Genomic DNA, 20,679 nt, shown 5'->3' with positions numbered 1-20,679 from the left:
GCCCACGTGACTCAGAGAACAGACACATTTTCCTCATAAATTCCACAAGTCTTGATGCCTTGAGTCACAAACACAGAGAGGATGAGTTGGCAGATGATCACATTGCAATGTTTGAATTGGTTTTCCTTTTTTAAAAATGAAAAAAAAAACAAAAGGAGAGGGGGAGTTATACACACATGTATCACAGCATTTTAGCGAGGTGTTCTCCTGTGTTTTTCCCGATAGCAGTTCAGCTCTCTCTGTTAGGCCCGGATGTAAGGCAGTTGGAAGTTGAAAGCAGCATCCATGAAGCGTCCCCAGTCGCAGTTGTGTTCCGCAAGGTTCTTGATAATTTGCCTTGTTGCTTAAAGTTTAGCAAGGAAAGGGAACCTTTTAAAAAAAGATGTTCTCGTTCACCCCCTTTTATTGGTAAGTCAGACAAAATTAACAGGCAAGATTTTTGTTGTTGTTGTTTAAAAAGAGGAGAGTGTGCAGGAAAAAGGGAGGGATTCTGAAGATGGCCTTGAGGAGGTTACATTTTAGAGAGAGGTAACACAAATGTTTGATTTCTGTTTCCCCAATTTGCAACAGGCAAGATTGTGTGTGTGTGTGTGTGTGTGTTAGCTTCCTATACAAACTCACTTATCACATATCCCAAGAAACAACCCCTTCCCAAGCCCTACTGTAACCCACCCCTAACCAGCAGTAGTCAGATGAAACAATATGTTCACTTGACTTTTGGAACTGGGATGCTGAAGATGTGTGTTTTTGTTTGTTTTTAAAGAACTAGACGGAAGAGCAATGGTGCAGAAAAGCTATTTCCACCTCCAGGAGAAAGAACAAGAGCGATACAAAGTCTGTAGAGGAGACGTAGGCGCCATATTGGACTCCACTCTACATTGGCACTGGCATCCGTTTGAGATCTATATATGATATATGTTTATGTATATATATATATATATTTATAATATGTATATTGGTAGGTTTGTTTGTGTCTGTTTTAGCACACTGTCCCATTCTCAGGTCTCGATTTGGGGCAGTTGGTCCTGGGGACAGGTTGAACAGAAGGGGCCAAGGTGCAGAAGAAGCCGGAGATCAGAGTGAGGCCCAGGCCTCCCCATGCGCAAAACATGGACCAGCCGTAGCCATGGCTGATGTCATCTGGAAGTCCATACAGGTACCGGGGGTATCGGGAGAGCTCGAAGTTGATCCCAGCCACGCAGGTGCACAGCGAAATGATGCAGAAGGTTCCTGCAGAAAGAGAAGAAAAGGAGAAGAGGGAAAGGAAGGAAGGAAGGAAGGAAGGGGGAAGAGGAGGATGGAGATGGGTTAGACTTATAAAAAGCAATCAGGTTAATCTGATGTGTCTAAGTTTGTTATTTTTCTCTCTTTATGTGTCTTCTACTCTCCGTTATTTTTTACCCCTTTTCCTGAACCTGCAATATAAAACAGATTTTTTTGTTGCTGCTATACTTACCTGGTATGATCCCTGAAGATTACCATATACATTTTTGAAAAATACTTGCTTAGTGATTGTTCTTTGCTTGTATTTGTTTTTTCTTCATCCCTTATTATAACACAATGGTTTGACTTGGTTATGCCAATTACTGTTATTAAGCAATTGATTCTATGTTTAGGATGTATTAAAAATCAATAAAAATGTACCAAAATGTCCGCCGGGTGAAAAAAGAAGGGATTTGGGTTAAGCGGCTAGGGAAACCACACCAGTGTGGAATAGCGGTTAGAGTGTTGAACTACATGGGAAACCAGGGTTCAAATCCCCACTTGGCCATGAAGCTCACTGGGTGACCTTGGACCAGTTACAAGTCACATTCACGCCATCATTTAAAGCACATTCAACACAAAATGGCTCCCCCCAAAGAATCCTGGGAAAACTGCAGTTTGCCCCTCACAGGGCTATAGTTGTTATCACCCTTAACAAACACAGTTCCCAGGAATCTTTGGGGGAAGCCATGCACTTTAAATATATGGACTGCATGTGACAAGCATCTAAAATACCTCTTTGCAGTTGTTGTGAGGATACCATGGAGACAGGGGTGAACCATGTAGGCCACCTTGAGATCCTTGGATGGAAATAAGATATAAATGTAATAATGAACAAAGAAAGAAACAAACAAACACAGAGCCTTCTCTGTGGTGGCCCCACTGCTCTGGTGCTCTGTACTAGTGGATCTCTGGAAGTCTGTCATACATTGGTCATCACAGTGGTTAGCCAGTTCCTGGCTACAGAAGCAGGGTTGGATTACCCTTTGTCCCCTTCCCAGTCCCAATTTATGACAATCCCTGACTCCAGCAAGTGGTACTCTGCACTAAGCATGCCAGAGGAACTGATAATAAATATTAAGAACTGGCTGAACGGGGCAGAAGGCGGAATCCTTGAACAGGGGAAGGAGATAAACTTTGTTTCCTGGTTGCAAGTGTTTTGCCTTTTGTGAGCTATGTAAGCCCCTAATCTATGAGGCTCTGCTTGGCTGGCTGTTATTTCCCAAATTTAATTTCCACTTGTGGTCCATCCTAGCAAATGAAATTGTAAGTCAACAAAAATATGATTCAGAGATGCTTAGACTAGTAGCTAGAAGTTCTGACTCCAGCCTCCAGAGACCTGCCTAATTCTCTGCTCCCTGTTGATAGTCTGGGTACATCAGTTTTGCTGTGATAAGGTCCGTTGCTTTGTGACTCTGCTCCTAAATGAGAATGCCAGCTCTTTTTCTATCCCCAAAGAGTGGAGGCTAGGATTCCTTTCAATTCCAATTCCCCCAAAGATTTTAGTGAAGGATTGCAGCAAGTAAAATATAAGAAGGAGATAAGGAGCTCTCTTATTAAACCAAGTCAGAATTTGTGGTATATATTCAAGGCAGTATCATGCCACTTTAAACAGTCTTTACTTCCCCCAATGAATCCTGGGAACTGTAGTTTGTTGAGAGTTCTGAGAGTTGTTTGGATACCCCTTTGCAGAGCTACAATTCCCAATTCCCCAACCTTGGGGAGATGAACTGGTTGTTAAACTACTCTGGGAACTGAAACCAATGGACAAGTCAGGTCGACTGATTTCAGCAGGCCTGCTCTGAAGAGGAGTGTGTTTCACCCTAGACTTGTTTACGGAGTTTTCATTCTGGGTTCTTTTTGAGGAGGTTATGTGATGTCGTGTCAAGCAATTATCTCAAGTGTTGGCTCGGTTGGTAGAGCATGAGATTCTTCATCTCAGGGTCATAGGTTTGAGCCCCACATAGGGCAAAAGATTCCTGCATTGTCGAAGTTTGGATTAGATGACCCTCGTTGTCCCTTCCAACTCTACAATTCTGTGATTCTAATTGTTATGCCACACTTTCCAGTGCATTTCTTCATCTCTCTCTTTACTGAAAAAGTCCAATTTTGCTGGATCTGTCTGTCTGTCTGTCTGTCTGTCTGTCTGTCTGTCCATCTGTATACAGTGGTACCTCTGGTTACATACGCTTCAGGTTAGAGACACTTCAGGTCACAGACTCCGCTAACCCAGAAATAGTACCTTGGGTTAAGAGCTTTGCTTCAGGATGAGAACAGAAATCGTGCTCTGGCAGCGGGAGGCCCCATTAGCTAAAGTGGTGCTTCTGGTTAAGAACAGTTTCAGGTTAAGAACAGACCTCCGGAACGAATTAAGTTCTTAACCTGAGGTACCACTGTATTTGTCTGTCTGGTTTTGGATGCTCCTGTATATATTCCAACAGGTAGACCCAATGCTCCTTCACCAACCAGTTTCTATCCTCCCTCCCCAGCCCCCAAATATGTGCAAGGCAATCCAACATTGTGCACATGGACCTGGCCCAAGAAATTCAGCATCCTTATTAGCTACTTAAATTATTCCGCAGCCTTATCAAAATTATTGAAGAATAAAACTCCACTCCCTCCCTGCTGCGTGGTGACAAGGCCCATTCTGCCAGAGCAGCTCTGAAGCAAGTGCCTTCTGTGTGCGGATTAAACGCCTCAGCAGCACAAGGCTCTCGAGAGCGCTTCATTGTTTGGCACGCACTTGCATGGAATATAAATGATTGTTTAATTACACACTGTAGCCTCATCATCGGCTAACAGACGGGCATGTGGCAGATAGGGTTTAGTTTAAATCTGCCCTTATTTATGAAAATGCCTTGGAAAAGGGGAAGCGACCCGATTGGCTGATGCAGGGAGTGTGCAATGTGAGATCACAAATCCTCCTGGATTAGAATATAGACACACACACACACAACTCTAGGAGCCAGAATCGCAATAGACCGACCGAGATTGTTTTAGTATGGTGAATTTGGGCCAGTTCAACACAGGTTCCCCAGCAACAAGAGCAGCTGTGTGCCTACCTCAGCCAAGCACACACTGCAAAATCATGTGTGGAAACCTTTGTGTGACCAAGGCTGTGTCTGTTTCCATGTTTGTGGCAGCGGAGAGGGCGAGGGGAAAACTGAGAAGGCAAAAATGGCTGCTTGCTGTCTTGCTAAAACAGCTTGGCAGATGGTAATCTGGACCTGTACAAGGTGTGATTCTCCAAAGCTTGCCGCTATTGTGTGGCTGTCCATCAAGCCTTTGCTGCCTGTCTCAGTACTGAACAAGCAGAGTGTGTGTGTGAGAGAAGGGTCATATCACGGTGGCAGAACATCTGCTTGGCATGTAGAAGGTCCCAGGTTCAATCCTTGGCACCTCCAGCTAGGGCTGAAAAAGACCCCCGTCTGAATCCCTGGAAAGCCACTGCCAGTCAGTGTAGACTGGGGGTGGGGAACCTAAGGCCTGGGGGGCAAATACAGCCCTTCAAATCTCTATGTCTGACCTGTCTGAGACACTCGCCAGTCCATACCACCTGCCCAGCCATACCTCCTACTGACTCGGCTTTCATACCTTCCAACATTCTCTCTAAACCATTAAAATCTCTATGATACCACTTTAAACAGGGATGGCTTCCCCCAAAGAATTTTGGGAGATTTAGTTTGTTAAGGGTGTGAAGAGTTGTCATAAAGGTACCCCTGACCGTTAGGTCCAGGTCCAGTCGCAGACGCCTCTGGGGTTGCGGTGCTTATCTCACTTTATTGGCCGAGGGAGCCGGTGTACAGCTTCCGGGTCATGTGGCCAGCATGACTAAGCTGCTTCTGGCGAACCAGAGCAGTGCACGGAAACACCATTTACCTTCTCGCTGGAGTGGTGCCTATTTATCTACTTGCACTTTGACATGCTTTTGTACTATTAGGTTGGCAGGAGCAGGGACCGAGCAACAGGAGCTCATCCCGTCGCGGGGATTCGAACCTCCGACCTTCTGATTGGCAAGTCCTAGGCTCTGTGGTTAAACCCACAGCGCCACCCGCGTCCCTGAGAAGAGATCCCTATTCCCCTCAGAGAGCTACAGTTCCCAGAGTGGTTTAACAATCAGTCCCTCTTCACCATAAATTCTGAGAATTGTGGCTCAGTGAGTGGAATAGGGGTTGCACAACAACTCTCCGCACCCTTAACAAATTGCAGCTCCCAGAATTCTTTGGTGGGGGGGAGCCATGCCTGTTTAAAGATATCATATCACTGTAACTATATGGTGTGAATATGACCTATGATCACTGAGTTTATGTGATAGCTTGATCAGAGGTTTTGAAAAGTCTGAGGTGTGTGTGAGAGAGAGAGAGGGAGAGGGAGATAGGAGCACTGAATTTATACTGAGTCTTTAAACTGAGGTCTTCCATCTCCAAGCATAATGCCCATTAGAGTTTCAACTTTGGTAGTAGCCCGTCTCCAACTTCATCAAGACCTCTGTTATAATTTGAGCTGACCTTCATTATTGGGAGAGAAGGACTCAACAGCTTCCAGAGCAATAAAGGGACTTTTAACACCCTTTCTTTTTTGACCTCACCGCAGCATAACCCATTCATCCATTCTATGGGATACGTATAATAGCCCCATTTCTAATCTTAAAAAGGAGATTGGTATCTCTGAATCTGACTTTGGCTTTTATTTTTAAAGTGATACTTGAGGGTAGCTGAAATTTGTCAGTTTGCAACCTTGGAAACGAGAGAAGTCTGCCTTATCTATAGAACATAAGAGATAAGAAGACCAACTTCTACTGGTGAGGATGTGCAGGTTTAGGAGTTTTGCAGACCTTTTCCTTCCTCATTTTCCTTCCTCTTCTGAAGAATCCTGTGATACTTGAAACTCAAACATCTCTTCTCCCCAAAAAATAAAAAGGTAAAGGGACCCCTGACCATTAGGTCCAGTTGTGACCGACTCTGGGGTTGCGGCACTCATCTCGCTTTATTAGCCGAGAGAGCTGGCGTACAGCTTCCGGGTCATGTGGCCAGCATGCCTAAGCCGCCTAAGCATGCCTAAGCCGCTTCTGACGAACCAGAGCAGCACACAGAAACGCCATTTAGCTTCCCGCCGGAGCGGTACCTACTTGCACTCTGAAGTCCTTTCAAACTGCTAGGTTGGCAGGAGCAGGGACCGAGCAATGGGAGCTCACCCCGTTGCGGGGATTCGAACCGCCGACCTTCTGATTGGCAAGTCCTAGGCTCTGTGGTTTAACCCACAGCACCACCCGCATCCCCTAAAAATACTAGTGTACAAAACTGGATTCAGGGAGCAAAACCATTAATACTAATACATCAAATTCTGGAGCAAGTTCAAATGTGTCAGAATTTGTTTTGGTTCAGGCCATGAAAGAATTGGTATGGTTAACTGAGTTGAAAAGTTATTGTCCTGCCATACAAATAAATATTTTTTATTTAAAAAAAGCATTATAATATTGAACTACTTTACAACTGCTGCTGATGCTACTACAATTAGGATCTGCACCAAAACACTGCAATGTGGAGTGCTCCTTTCAGGGTGCCCAACAACCGGCCACACCCAGGATACTCTATCCCATTTCCCCTTCCTTCCTGTTTTCCATTCCTCCAATAGCCATCCAGCATTCCATGCCCACTGAGCATGCTCAGTCCTCACTGGGTACCATGACCCTGGAGTCAGCTGATACCAACAGTTTCTTCTGGACACCTGACCATTAAAAAGCTGGGCAAAGCTCCACAACTTCCACAAGGCATATCACGATTCTTAGGCTAAAATAAGTCCTTCTCTCAGTGTCTGTCCAGAATTAAGTTTGAACCAAATTGGGCACTGGGTTTCTAGACGTTTTCAGTCTTTACTCCATTGTCATTTTCCTGACTCATTCAGACATAATGGACCCCCCCCTGCAATTATCTGTAATGTTACCAGAAGTAATAATAATAAGAATGAAACACTCTTATTCTTAGATTCTACTGGTCTCATTTTAGTTCCACGTTTGGTTGATGCTTCAGATTTTTCCTCCTCTTTAGCCTTAATGGTTCTATTCTTTGAAAATAGCACCTGATGAATGCCTGGTGGCAGTATTAGCAAGGAGCATAAATTGCCAGTAGTCCCATTATTTGCTTGCCATGACTTAGTTTTTTAGTGTCCGCAGAAGAATACATTCCGTTCATTTTGGCCTGGAACTGCCACTTCCCAAGATAAAAGACCTGCACCAGAATCACCTCCCCACAGTAAGAAATGCTATGTGGGTCTCAAGTCAAAGATCTGATAGCACAGGAGAGAGCAACACAAAATAATGATTGACCTTCCTCATCCCTCCAGAGATCTGAGTGTCACAACCATAGTCTGGGTTCACTGGTGTGGTCAAAAACTGGCCCTAGCCGCATCGTGGAGGAAAATGCACTCTATCTGCCCTCACAGTTATGCAGCCATGTGGTCATTATGCTGCTTGGCTGGATCAATTTTCAGCCTCTGCTGAAGTGTGGGGGAAATTACTCTGCTCACCCCATAGTGAATAATTAGTCTGGCCACTCGACAAATTAATCAGGTGACCATTTCTTGTAGCCTGCAGTGCATGCAGCTCACAAATGAGTTTTGACACTGTGAACTGGAACACAGGAAGCTGCCTTATACAGAGTCCAATCATTACTCCATCTAGCTTGGTGTTTGTACATTGGCGGCCAGCATGTTCAGACAGAAGTCTTTCCTGGTCCTGGATTCCCCAAATCTAATTCCCAGGATTCTTTGGGGGGAGCTATGACTGTTACAAGTGCTACAAGAGTGTTTTAAAATTGACGGTGTGGATCTGATCGTTGACAAGAAGCCTACAACGGAGCAAGGCAAGTCAGAAGTTACAGCACCATGGAGAGCTCCAAGAAAGAAACTTATTCCAATCAAGTCCACAACAGCTTTTTAATGCTTCACCCCTCCAAGGCTCCAATGCTTCTTGAGGAGTGGAAAGCCTTAATGGGGGCCCAGCACACCACCTCATGTTAGACAACACCATCTCAGCTCATTGCCTATACTGGAGGGCTGGCATGGGGCTGTGTAGGTGTCTCTGGTGCAGAGGAGAACAGTTTCTCAAGAGGTTTAGATCATTGATTCAGAGACAGTTGTCTTAAGTACCCCTCAATCTGATGAGTAAAGCCAGAGGTTAGGCCTGACTGTGATGCTGGGGCCTGGACCAGCTTCTAGCCCCTCTTCATCTAGTGCCATAGGTCCAATCTATCTGGCTGCACATTCACACCCACCTTGCATCTGAATAGCAGCCTAGTCTGCTGCTCAGGGACAGTCCTGACATAGGAACTGGTGAAGTGGGACACCATTCAATTGTCTGTAGTACATCCTCTATACCAGTGTTTCCCAAACTTGGGTTTCCAGCTGTTGTTGGACTACAACTCCCATCATCCCTGACTAGCAGGACCAGTGGTCAGGGATGATGGGAACTGTAGTTAAAAAAAACTGCTGGAGACCCAAGTTTGGGACACACTGCTGTATACCATAAGTTAACCTGGTGCCCTGTAGAAGTTTTGGACTACAACTTCCATTGTCCATCACCATTGGCCAAACTCTGGGACTGATGGGAGCTGTAATCCAAAACACCTGGAAAGCACTAGATTGGAGAAGGCTGCCAAGCATTATGTAAGCACTGCAAAAATAAGAAAAATAAGCTGTGGGCTGGTTCACACATGATAGATGCCCAACATGGAAGATGTACCCATGCAGGAAATCCCTGGAAACTGGTATTTAGATTGTAAGGTGTAACAATCCTACACATGAATATCCCACTGTGAATACTCATAGTAAGGAACACAGCTGTACAAACACCACACATGACTTTTCCAAATATTAATAATGAAATGACAGTCCTGTCTCCCCCCACAACTCCAATCTGCTCTGGACATCCTTGAAATCTTTGCCTCTGTGTAAAAGGGTGCAATGAAATATATGTTGGCAGAGGAAGGGCTGTTAGCTAAAAAAAACAAAACAACCCCAAACAAACCTGGAATTAACAGTAATCTCAGCATAACTTGCACTATCTTTGGTCAATGACAAATTATGCTCCAGCTTCTTACATCTTTGGACCAAAGATCCTTCTGCCTTCTGTTCCTGAAAGGTAGCATTGATGCAGTTGCTATGATTTACTGGCTGTGCAGAGGGTCCAGCACTGTGTGAGATGTGACCCCCCCCTTTTGTGTGTCTGTCTGTCTAACAACAGCAAAGAAGAACAAACAGCATTTGAAGTTTTTTTCTTCTGAATGTTTCTGTGACAGTAAAATGCTGAAGAACTGCCAAGGAATGCAACTGGGGAATCACCATTTTTCTTTTAACAGCTGCATGACAGGCAGAAATCCAACAAACATAGGCTTCTCCATCCTGGCTTCTCTTAGCTGGAAAAATCTGTACCTGTGGAATTTCTGCCTGTACCACAGGTGTTAGAGTCACAAAGTCTCTGTCAGGGGTTGGGGAAAAGGTGGCAGCATTACTGCTTAGCAATTCATACTTGTTTTACGCAATATGACTTATTGATTGTCTGCAAGGAACCTTCCTGTGATCTAGGTTTTGTGACGCAGAACCAAGATCAGATCAGTCAGATTTGCCTGGGCAAGTGCATCTTCCATTTCCTGTGAGTCAGTTCATAGCTCACATTCCATGTGGAAGCCAGAGAGATGGTAAGTGTTTTATATCCATTTACATTGAAAGGGGTCGCAGTGAAATCCAGAATAATTGGGGGTAGGTGAGGAAGAAGAAGAAAAGATTTATTATGCATTTCACCCCAAGAATAAAACAGTATATAATTAATTGAGAAAAAGGAGTTGTATGAGTGCAACTTCTGTACTTTCTTGTCAATTACTATCAATTAACATATAGTCCACCCTGGAGTTTGACCACAGAAGTCAGTTTTGATCTAACTTAATGTAGTAACTAAGGGCAATAACACTGGGTATTTAAAGGACTCAGTGCACTGGTCTATATGTTACAGATATCTCTGGGCAGATTAAGATGGTGAGTGGCTGGGACCTCACTAGTGCTGTGTTTTGCAGTGCTCTCAGCTGCAAACTAAACTAAACTACCACGTGGTGCTTTAAGTGAGAATGAAATGGAGGTAGCAGAAGCACATACACCACCACAATTATGCTCAAACAGCATCAGATTTGGATTTCCCACAGTATTAGAGTGACCACATCAGCATCACCTAATATGATTTGCAGAAAAATTGCATTTGATAATTAATATAAAGAGATGCAAATGAATGACTAATTACTATACAGTCGTACCTTGGAAGTCGAATGGAATCCATTCCAGAAGTCTGTTCGACTTCCAAAATGTTCAGAAAACAAAGCGCGGCTTCTGATTGGCTGCAGGAAGCTTCTGCAGCCAATGGGAAGCCGCGGAAGCCACGCCGGACATTCGTCTTCTGATAATCATTCAAAAACCAGAACTCTCACTTCCAGGTTTCGATTGTTTGGGAGCCTGTTTGTTTGGGAGCCAAGGTGTTTGAGATTCAAGGTACGGCTGCAGTTTAAATAGAAACACAGAACATATCACCATAGTGGGGGAGATAGTGATCGGGTGACCTATGTGCCTATTTAGTCTTCTGTTTGGGCACTTTTGATGGACTGCCTCAAGCCCACTGCTGCTCTTCATTCTTTGGGTTCTTTCTCTTTAGATTTGGACCGGGCAGTCCTTTACAGAAAGAAAGGCACTTGGACACCCTAAACAGCATGTTTATGTGGAAGTAAGTCCCACAATGTTCCAAGGGGCTTATTCTTTTGTCAAGATGCCCGGTAACAGTTGGCGGGGTGGCAGCACTCACATGATCCTTCTATCCCTTTCCACTTCCCCATCTACCTCCTGGTAAGTAGCAGCAGTATGGGTGACAGGTCAACCAACTAATACAGGCAACAGAAGGTCAACCAAACCACAGGGGCAACAGGAGGTCAACCTGCCCTGCCAACTGCTGCTTGTTTAGGATTGCAGCCTATGAATCAGGAGGTCCCCTGGTTAGGATCTTGTTTTGTCATACACTTACTAAGTGGCCCTAAGGAAGCCATCACTTCTCAACCTTATCCCACTCAATTGCAATATGGGGACAACAATACCCAGTGACTTTACAGGGTTGTTATAAGGCAGAGGTGGGGGATCTGTGGCTCTCCATATGTTGATGGGCTCTAACTCCCCCCATCAGCCCCAGTCAGCATGGCCACTGGTCAAGGATGGTGGGAGTTATAGTCCAGCAACTACCCAAAAGCTAAAGGTTCCCCACTCCTGTTTAAAGGTCACAACAAGGTTATTTACATGAAGCGTTCTAAACACTTGAAAACACAAATGCTAAATATTATTATAACTTTATTTCCACCCCAGCCGGTTATCTCTGCACATTGACTAACATGCACCAAATCCAGAACTCCACTCATGTTTACTATGGGGACTGGAATATCTGAACGCTTATGAAGGCTAACAACCGCCACACAGTCCATGAAGAAAATTGCAGAGCTATGGATGCCTAACAGTATACAAGACTGCAGCTTAAGTCATTTCGCTGAGTCATTCAGCATTTCACAGAATTCTTTTCTTTGTTGAGCCCTTCCCTGTAGCAAGGCTTCTTCCTCTTCCTTTCTTTTCGCACAAACACATGAAGGGTTCAAAGCAGCTTAACTCTGAGACCCAGATGATTCAACACGAGGTACACATCCACAGGGTACTTTACATGCACACTTCATTTGCCACTTAACTGCATGCCTCCTCAATTTACGCGTAGGGAACCTGAGCTGCACCGCCTTGCCTCTTGAAGGACAACCTCTCCATAGTAGGGCATGGCAAAGAGGGTTAGTTTATACATTACAGAACTCCAGAAGGAAAGTAATTCTCTGTAGAGAATCATAGGAAATGCACAGGTCGCCTGTAAGGTATGACACGCCTCCACGTGAATTTCCATTGTATGAAGAGGCCATGAGATGAAACAACGCCTATATCACATGCAACAGTCTGCATGTGAGTTTCTGCTAAATCTAAAATACAATGAAAAGCACCCTAACAAAGCTCATTGCTAGGCTTACTTTACCGGGGCTGACTTCCAAGTGCACAGGGTTTCAGCTGAGCAGCCTGTTCCTATGCAAAGCTAGGTGTGCTTAAGCACATTAATTTTGACAGGCTTAGTCACGCTCAGCTATGCTTAGGATTGGTCTGATTGTAGCTTGAATCCAACATCCTTCTTTTATCTCCGTGTTCATGTAAAAATGAGGAACTCCTAATTGATTTGAACGTCTGATGTTTGCTGTTCCCGCCTACCACCATTCTGGCTGTTGATATTGGTCTGGTTATTTAAAAAAATATCCCAGCCAGCTATACTCCTTCTCTAACACAAGGCACTTTTCTTTTGAATGGCCTATTTTTGAAATCATCATGGCAATCAGAGGTTGTGTAGTGATTAATCTCCAAAACTTGCTTGCTCTGTTTTTAGTTGGGGGTTAGAATAACTGGCTGGGTGAGTATGGTCTAGGCACACTTGGCCACTACCTTGCTGAAGTGAAACAACATGCCCAGCACCAGGAGTTGACCAGGTTGGCCATCAGTTGAAGGCCCCAGCAGCTCAGAAGAGCCCCTCACCAGCCTGACCTAGCTGTGTCACCTTACTGTCCTCCTAGCCAGGCCTCTGGGAGACTGTTATATATTTAATACATCATGTTTAAGGTTTTTAAAAGTAAAAAAACCCAACAACCACAACAACCAGAACAACCATAGTTACAAATAAAACAAACTAGTGTTCTGTGAGTTGTGGGAGGGTGAAGAATGCCCTCAGACTTAGTTATATGCAATAAATTTGTAACACAGAACACCAAATTTATCTGCTTCCAGACCATTTCTTTCAGCCTCTACTTTAAAGGTAGGATTTGTCATCAGAGCAGTTTGCCACATTTCCTTATACCGTAGACTCAGCAAGTTGGAGTGCGACTGATTCCAGAATCTGGCAGTTATTAATCTAGCTGCCACAACAAGGAAAAGTATTAACTCTTTAAAAAGAATATTTTGAGACTTGTCAAAAATAGGCAACAATGCCAACTGAGGGCTCATTATATATATTTTGGCCAGTTATTTGGTTCGTTCCATTAAAAATCTCCAACCAGAATGTGAATGTTTCTTTGCATGGCCACCACATATGGAAACATGTACCAATTTCACCGCAATTTCTCTTGGGAGACTGTATTAGCACTGGGCAGATGGCAATGTCGCTTTCGAATGGAAGCCAAATGGCCTCCACTTGCAGCAGCTGCCTTGGAGCGATGGTGTGTGCAGCAGTGTTGAGGGTGGGCACCCACTGGCGGCACAGTGCCAAGGACCCCTGAAGTCTGGCACTATGCCTTGGACTGACAGTTGCTGGGGAATTTCAGGTGGGGAGGGTGCCATTGTGCTCAAATCCTCCTAATGGCCTTCCCACGGGCATCTGGTTGGCCGCTATAAGAGCAGAGTGTGGAACAAGATGGACCAATGGCCCAATGCAGCAGGCTCCTTGTGTTCATCCAGTACCTCAGGGAACAACACATAGCCAGTTGCCTTGCCTGTGATGCAGTGATGTCATCAAGCTGCGCCAAGAAGCTGCAGCTTACCAGAAGCCCATATGGAGCAGCTTGGGGGAGAGGGGCTCTCAGCAGCAAGGAAGCGAGGAATGATAAGCTATAACTGTGGGGTCTGAACTACAGAGCTTCAGGCCTGTGAGAGCCTAGGAGAGAAATAGCATGGATAAAGTTCACTGGGGCTGTAATTCTCAACGCACTTGCTCACAGGGCATAATGGGACTTTGTTGTTGTTGTTGTTTAGTCGTTTAGTCGTGTCCGACTCCTCGTGACCCCATGGACCAGAGCACGCCAGGTACTCCTGTCTTCCACTGCCTCCCGCATAATGGGACTTACTGCTGAGTAAACATGTCTAGGTTTGTGCTGTGAGTGGCTCACCTTTACTTCTAATGCCTCTTGTAAGGAATGAAACAGGATAATGCCACGTATGCCTCCCTTTGCTTTTTGGGGCACTGGATCTCATCGCTTAACCTTAGGAACTCTCCATCAGTTTTGTGTGGCGCTCAGGGGCGTCAAATTGCCCCCCACATTGGCAATCTTTACCCTTGCCTGTCTCAGCCCCCTCCTGGCTCCCAGGTGGGGGCTGGGGCACACGGAAGGCACCTGGTGTTGGCAGGGGATGTCGGCCCCCTCAATATTGGGGGGCTCCAGCCCCCTGATTCAAAATATTGAGGGGGTTGGAGGCCCAAGCACCCCTTATACCTGGCGCCGGTGGTGGCATTCCACAGACAGCATCGTGACAAGCAGAAGTGAATTATCCACCTCGCCTTGTGTTTTTGACAATGCCAGCTTCCAGGTTTTGATTAAGTGATCAGTTACATAATCCAGTTATATCCATCTTAAATCCCCATTAAACTAGCCGTTGACAGGATCCACCTCCACTCTCTCACCTCAGTGAAAATGCAAAGTTGGTAACTTTCTATCCATCTCACTCTTCTTCTTTTTTATAAACAGCACAGGCAGGAACTGTTCTGGAGTATTGTGGGTCCCTCTCCCCACTCCTAGACCTCCTCCAAGTGCCAGGAAGCACTCGATATCAAGAATACAAGAAAGAAGATTCCACCTAAGCATTAGGAAAAACTTCCTGACAGTAAGAGCTGTTCGACAGTGGAATTTGCTGCCAAGGAGTGTGGTGGAGTCTCCTTCTTTGGAGGTCTTTAAGCAGAGGCTTGACAACCATATGTCAGGAGTGCTCTGATGGTGTTTCTTGCTTGGCAGGGGGTTGGACTCGATGGCCCTTATGGTCTCTTCCAACTCTATGATTCTATGATTCTAAGGGAATATCATACACGTTGCAAAACTTTGTCAGATTTTTTTTAAGGTAAAAAACACTCTTGTTTTGCAAATTGGAAATAGAACACCAAATATTGCACCCAAATTAAACGCATTCTTTCCGCCTTTTGAAGAACAGCTTCTTTGAAACGGAGCTGATTGTTTGTGCAAAATGTCCAACTCGAATGAATCAGCCCTGGGTGAATCAGCAGCGGGTGACAAACAGCGCTTGTTGTTCTTTGCTGCTGTCCTGCACAACCTGTTTTACACACGTCGTAGGAAAATGTGGGTTTGCAACAAGCATATACTTTAAAAGGGGCTGCAGTCACTTCTGGCACTCCTCAAGACAACTTTACCTGCACAGCCCCAATTGTTTTTAAACAGATTTGTTGTAGTCAAATCTCAAAGTCTAAGGTGAAGTGTAACGCTTGAAAAGACCCTTGCTTGTACTCAGCTAATAGCCAGGGGCTGTATGTGCTAAAGTTTTGACTTCTCAATCTTGTTTAAATTATGAAAGTAGAAGAAATGGTTGCAATTCTTCTTTTTGTTATTTTGCATCATTTGCTTTGGTTTTGCTAGTCATGCATGTAGACACTAAAGCCACACCCTCCCCAACCACTGGAAATTTTATTCAGTCATCACTCTGCTTCTAAGATTTTGGCAGGTGTTGCTTGCAGCCATAAGGATTAGAAGCATGCTTTTTGATGAAAAATGGCAGGTTATCAGAAAGATGAATTCTGAGTTCAATACCACACCAGGCACCACAGGATAATAAAGCTGTGCTATGTGTTATAATAATGCTTTTTTTTTCCAAAACAGGCTCTGCCTCTTAGGCAAATACTGAGGTAGCAACAGCATTGAATTTCTATAGGATAAGAGCCGCAGGAAAACTGGTCCATGATAAGGAACCTAGGAAAAGTCTCCACTCCTACTCTTTTCTCTTTCCCTGGCTGCTTGCGAGGGGATCAATCCATCACAGGTCAGATATTGACAAGGAAAGACTGGCTGGAGACAAAGCCGTGTATTCTGGAGGATCAAGAAGTTGCTAGATGAAGTCATCCCAAAATCCCAGTAAGCTTTTCAACCACGTAACTGTCATTTCTAAGAAGTGAGCTTCCAGGTGACCTAAGAGCTGAGCTACCAGGTGAGACCCATGGCGATGTATTTTTGGACAAACAAAACAAATCGTGCAGTAGGAAATTGAACTAATAAGCTAGCTGAAAAGACACGGAGACTGAGATGATTTTCATAATCCGGATAGGGCACAGAGGGTTCAAGGAACTCAGCATGCCAGCGAAAAAGTGGAGGTTTTGCAAAGAAAGGACGTCAGTCTCTAGCTAGATATAGCGTTGGTAATGGCAGATCATAGAGGCAAGGGAAAAGGCAGGGTCCTACTTTGTTTTCAGAAGCAAACCTTTAGACTGGCTGACATTTAGTGTTGCCCATTTAACACAGGGTATGGACCCTGTGGACCTCCAGATGATACTGGACTCCAACTCTCATCAGCTTCATGCTGGATGGCCAATGGTCAAGGATGATGGGAGTTGTAGTCCAACATAATGTGGAGGGCCACAGGTTTCCCATCTCTGATCCAAAGAGTCATGGCCAAGGCCAATGGACGTCTGCAGATCAAATGAGTGTTTGGGATGGAGTGCAACAGAGCAGCTTCACAGCTGGTTTTGTCACATGGTCACTATTGCCACATGGATATAATACAGTGAGCAACAACACCCGAGCAGCGGGGGGCGGGGGAAGAGAGATAAGGGAGAAAAGCAAGATGGGAACCTATTCACCCATGTGGATTCTTCCACTTTGAAGCAGTTTAACTGTCATAATTTAGCCATTCATAGTGATGCACATTTTGAATTATGGTGCTGGAGGAGACTCTTGAGAGTCCCATGGACTGCAAGAAAATCAAACCTATCCATTCTTAAGGAAATCAGCCCTGAGTGCTCACTGGAAGGACAGATCGTGAAGCTGAGGCTCCAATACTTTGGCCACCTCATGAGAAGAGAAGACTCCCTGGAAAAGACCCTGATGTTGGGAAAGATGGAGGGCGCAAGGAGAAGGGGACGACAGAGGATGAGATGGTTGGATAGTGTTTTTGAAGCTACCAGCATGAGTTTGACCAAACTGCGGGAGGCAGTGGAAGACAGGAGTGCCTGGCGTGCTCTGGTCCATGGGGTCACGAAGAGTCGGACATGACTAAATGACTAAACAACAACAACAAGTGATACAACTACACACCCCGAATATTTGTTAATTGTTTTCATTGATATGTCGGACTAGGTGGGCTGGGCTAGATGGACTAGGTCTTTGGTCTCATCCATCAAGGCTCTCCTTATGTTCTTATGAAATATGTTTGTGCTCTTATGGATAATGTTGCTTTATTTAAGAAGAGTCATAGCTAAGGGACAGTACATATGCTACACAATCAGAATACCCCAAATTCAATCCATGGAAGTGCTAGTCTAAAGGATCAGCTAGTGCAGGCTTCCTCAACCTCAGCCCTCCAGGTGTTTTTGGCCTACAACTCCCATGATCCCTAGCTAGCAGGACCAGTGATCAGGGATCATGGGAATTGTAGTCTCAAAACATCTGGAGGGCCGAGGTTGAGGAAGCCTGAGCTAGTGGGTGATGGGCCAGATCAGGAAATGCTTTGACTCAGGCAAAGTCCACTTGGCTGGATTTAATTTGTTCTCCCCTGTTGGCACAGCACATTTTTTAGGAAAGGGATTTCGTTGGAGAAAGACTTCTCCGGTGCAAATGCTCCTATAAATAGAGAAAGCCAGTGAGATTCATGAAGCTTTGCTGGATGCAGCTTTGACCTCAACTTGGGGCATGTCACTCTGGTAGCGGGTGGCTAATGGCAAAAGCCTGCAGACAACAGGTATGAGCATAAAAGCTTTTAGGGGGTTGCCGGAGACAAAAGGTCAGCAAAAGCAGAGTTTTGGGAGAATGAAATGGTGTCATAAAACTGCAGAGCAGAGAAATTACGCAAGGCAATAATGTACTCTGTCCCTTGTGAATTGAAATGCATAATGCTGCCGGGGAGCCAGTGTGTGTGTTTGTGTTCCTGCTCCCTTTTGTCAGTAGATGACAATGGTTGCAGAAGGAGCTTAACTTGTGGAGAGAAGGGCATGGAAGAAAATGACAAGGGCTGGGTGGGAAAGAAGCTGGACCTCTCGGAAGGCCTTTCTAGGCACTCATCTCCTTCCAAGGAAACTGTACAGGTGTTGCAAACCTGCCCTTCACATGTTGTGGTACTACAGCTCCCATCACCCCCGACCATTAGGCATGCTGGCTGGGCCTGATGGGAGTGGGACCCTAGCAGTATCATGAAGGCATCACGTCAGCATCACCCTGGCATTATACCAGCAAGGTTTCTGGAGAATCAAATATGCAAGTTTGTCTTTGTGCAGCACTGATTGGAGGGAACCAGTGACATCATAAACACATCCTCCCTGGGAATGATTTCTCCACCTTTTAGAATTGCTTGTTAAAGACTGAAGGGAACCCATGTACATTTAATAAAATAAATAATGAAGGCAGAACTGGGAGAGATCCCTTTGTCTGAAGGCCTGGAGAGACACTGCCATTCAAGCGTTGACAGCACTGAGGTAGATGGACCAATGGATCAATTTGAAATAAGGCCACTTCCTGTGCACCTATGTTATAAGGCTTACAAAGAGTTGCTCCTGGCCTGTTGTGTCCATGTTAAACAAGTGTGAAGCGTGCGCTGTAAAAGAAAAAGAAGAATGCAAAACATCAATGGGAACCAATTGAGGGACATGTCCACTTACTGCCCAAGGCTGTCATTTGAATGAAAGAGGAAAGATTACTTGGACAATTATTTTCAAACCTCATTGCAAACACAGTTTTGAGTTACAATACACAATGCATCCTAAAGCGCTGTTTCCTCACCATGGGATTCTAGATGTGAGAGTACAAGATAATAGTCCACAAATGATTCATTTTGACAAATCCCTTGATGTAATCAGATTCAACATTCAATTCAAATCCTTGTTATGCTGAGTAATAGGAGCTGGCAGGAAAAGGGGAAAAAAAGCCGGTGATAAAGAGCTGCATTTCTTAAATAGCACAGGGATCCCTGAGGCAGACCTTTCAACTCTGCAGCTTTGAGAAATAGGCTACTAATAAGGTTGCCAACTGACCAGAAAATCCCTCAGCCCAGCCTAGTCTGCTCTTCTGCTTGGTGTGCAGAAATCAGCAAGTGACACTTTCTACAGCATGGAGTTAAGCACGATCACCTACCAGTGCCTGAAGATCAGGCTGCTATTAAAAGCACAGCTACAGTGGTTGGCTACGAAGTTGGCACTCCTCTATGCCAATATTAAGGTTTATCTATCACGCTTTCTTACTGCATAGTGTATGTCTATACATATAGGTATAAGGGTGTGTGTGTGTGTGTGTGTGTGTGTGTGTGCGCGCGCGCACATACACAGAGGGAGGAAAAAGTAAACCAGTATTATCTAAGCTGGTTCAAAATGTTTATTTCTTTTCTGAAGTTTCCCATATCAAGATTGCTACCAAATTTAGGTAAAATGAGCTTCAAAGAGCTTGGTCTAGTAGGACAAGACAAAGTATTTTCTGAGATTTGGGCTGCTTCAGATGAAGATGAGCAGAATAGATTTCTCAAAGCCTGACCAATAAGCAGTTAATATAGAATTTTCACACACCTGAAGTTAAAGGTGACATACACAGGGGACTCACCATATATTTTTTCACCCCCTCATTGCAGTTGGGAGTGAAGGAGGAGGCTTAATTGAGAGCTTCCTGGAATAGGTGGCTTTGCGAAGGGACTTGACGAAAGAGGGCATAAGCTCACCATAATGTAGGTCTGCAAATTTCTGAGCATTGGCTGTCTGGAAAATCCCAGAGGATTGATGGCTTGCCTGGCTAGTGGTGTCCTCACATTGCTCAGCTTGATAGGGTGACCGGATGTAACAGAGTCTCCTGTACATTCAACACTTGCATGGAAGAAGAGGGAACATTGGGAGGAGAGGCTGCCAGTGGAGGCTGGCGCCCATGGCGACTGGTGGGGCAGAAGGCAGGGAGACCAAGACTACGTAGGTGCAGCCAGAGCCAATGGCAGGCAGAGGCACTCACTGAAGAAAGCAGACAGGTGGGGCTGGTCAAGGATAGACTGAGGTTGGTGGGGCAGTGCCCTATTTGCCCTTCTGCACCAGTCTCCACCGCATGCAGAGGAGGAGGTAAATTGCACCTGCTGAACTATCCTCCACCAGGGCCAGGGCCTTTTCAGTGATGGCTCTGACCTGGTGGAATGCTCTGTCCCATGAGACTAGGGCCCTACAGGATTTAACCTCCTTTCGCTGGGCCTGTAACACAGAGCTATTCCGTCTGGCCTTTACTTTGAATTCAGCCTGATCTTTTATTCCCCTTTCTTCCCTCCCCTCCCCTTTTTATGAAAACCACCTGCTCTGAGACCCCACAGCTAATTCTCCCCTGGCCTCCTCGCTGGCCCAATTAGGACTAATTCAGCCAGCTAGCCCTGGTGACTATCTAA

The 20,679-nt window shown here is 45.1% G+C and overlaps 1 protein-coding gene across 2 annotated transcripts in view; it reads right to left on the bottom strand.

Annotated features, from left to right (window-relative positions):
- Positions 1-94: 94 nt before the first annotated feature.
- TMEM178B (transmembrane protein 178B) overlaps positions 95-20,679 on the bottom strand; it is a 265,596-nt gene continuing 245,011 nt past the window's right edge. For both annotated transcript variants that reach the window (XM_081927407.1, XM_081927408.1), the window contains one exon: positions 95-1,230. In XM_081927407.1, the coding sequence (XP_081783533.1) occupies positions 980-1,230 (251 nt within the window). In that variant the 3' untranslated portion in view covers positions 95-979. The remainder of the gene's footprint in view (positions 1,231-20,679) is intronic.

This window comes from Podarcis melisellensis (assembly GCF_964234715.1).
Source record: "Podarcis melisellensis genome assembly, chromosome: 10".
Taxonomy (NCBI): Eukaryota; Metazoa; Chordata; class Lepidosauria; order Squamata; family Lacertidae; genus Podarcis; species Podarcis melisellensis.
This window is presented reverse-complemented; position numbering and strand designations above follow the sequence as displayed.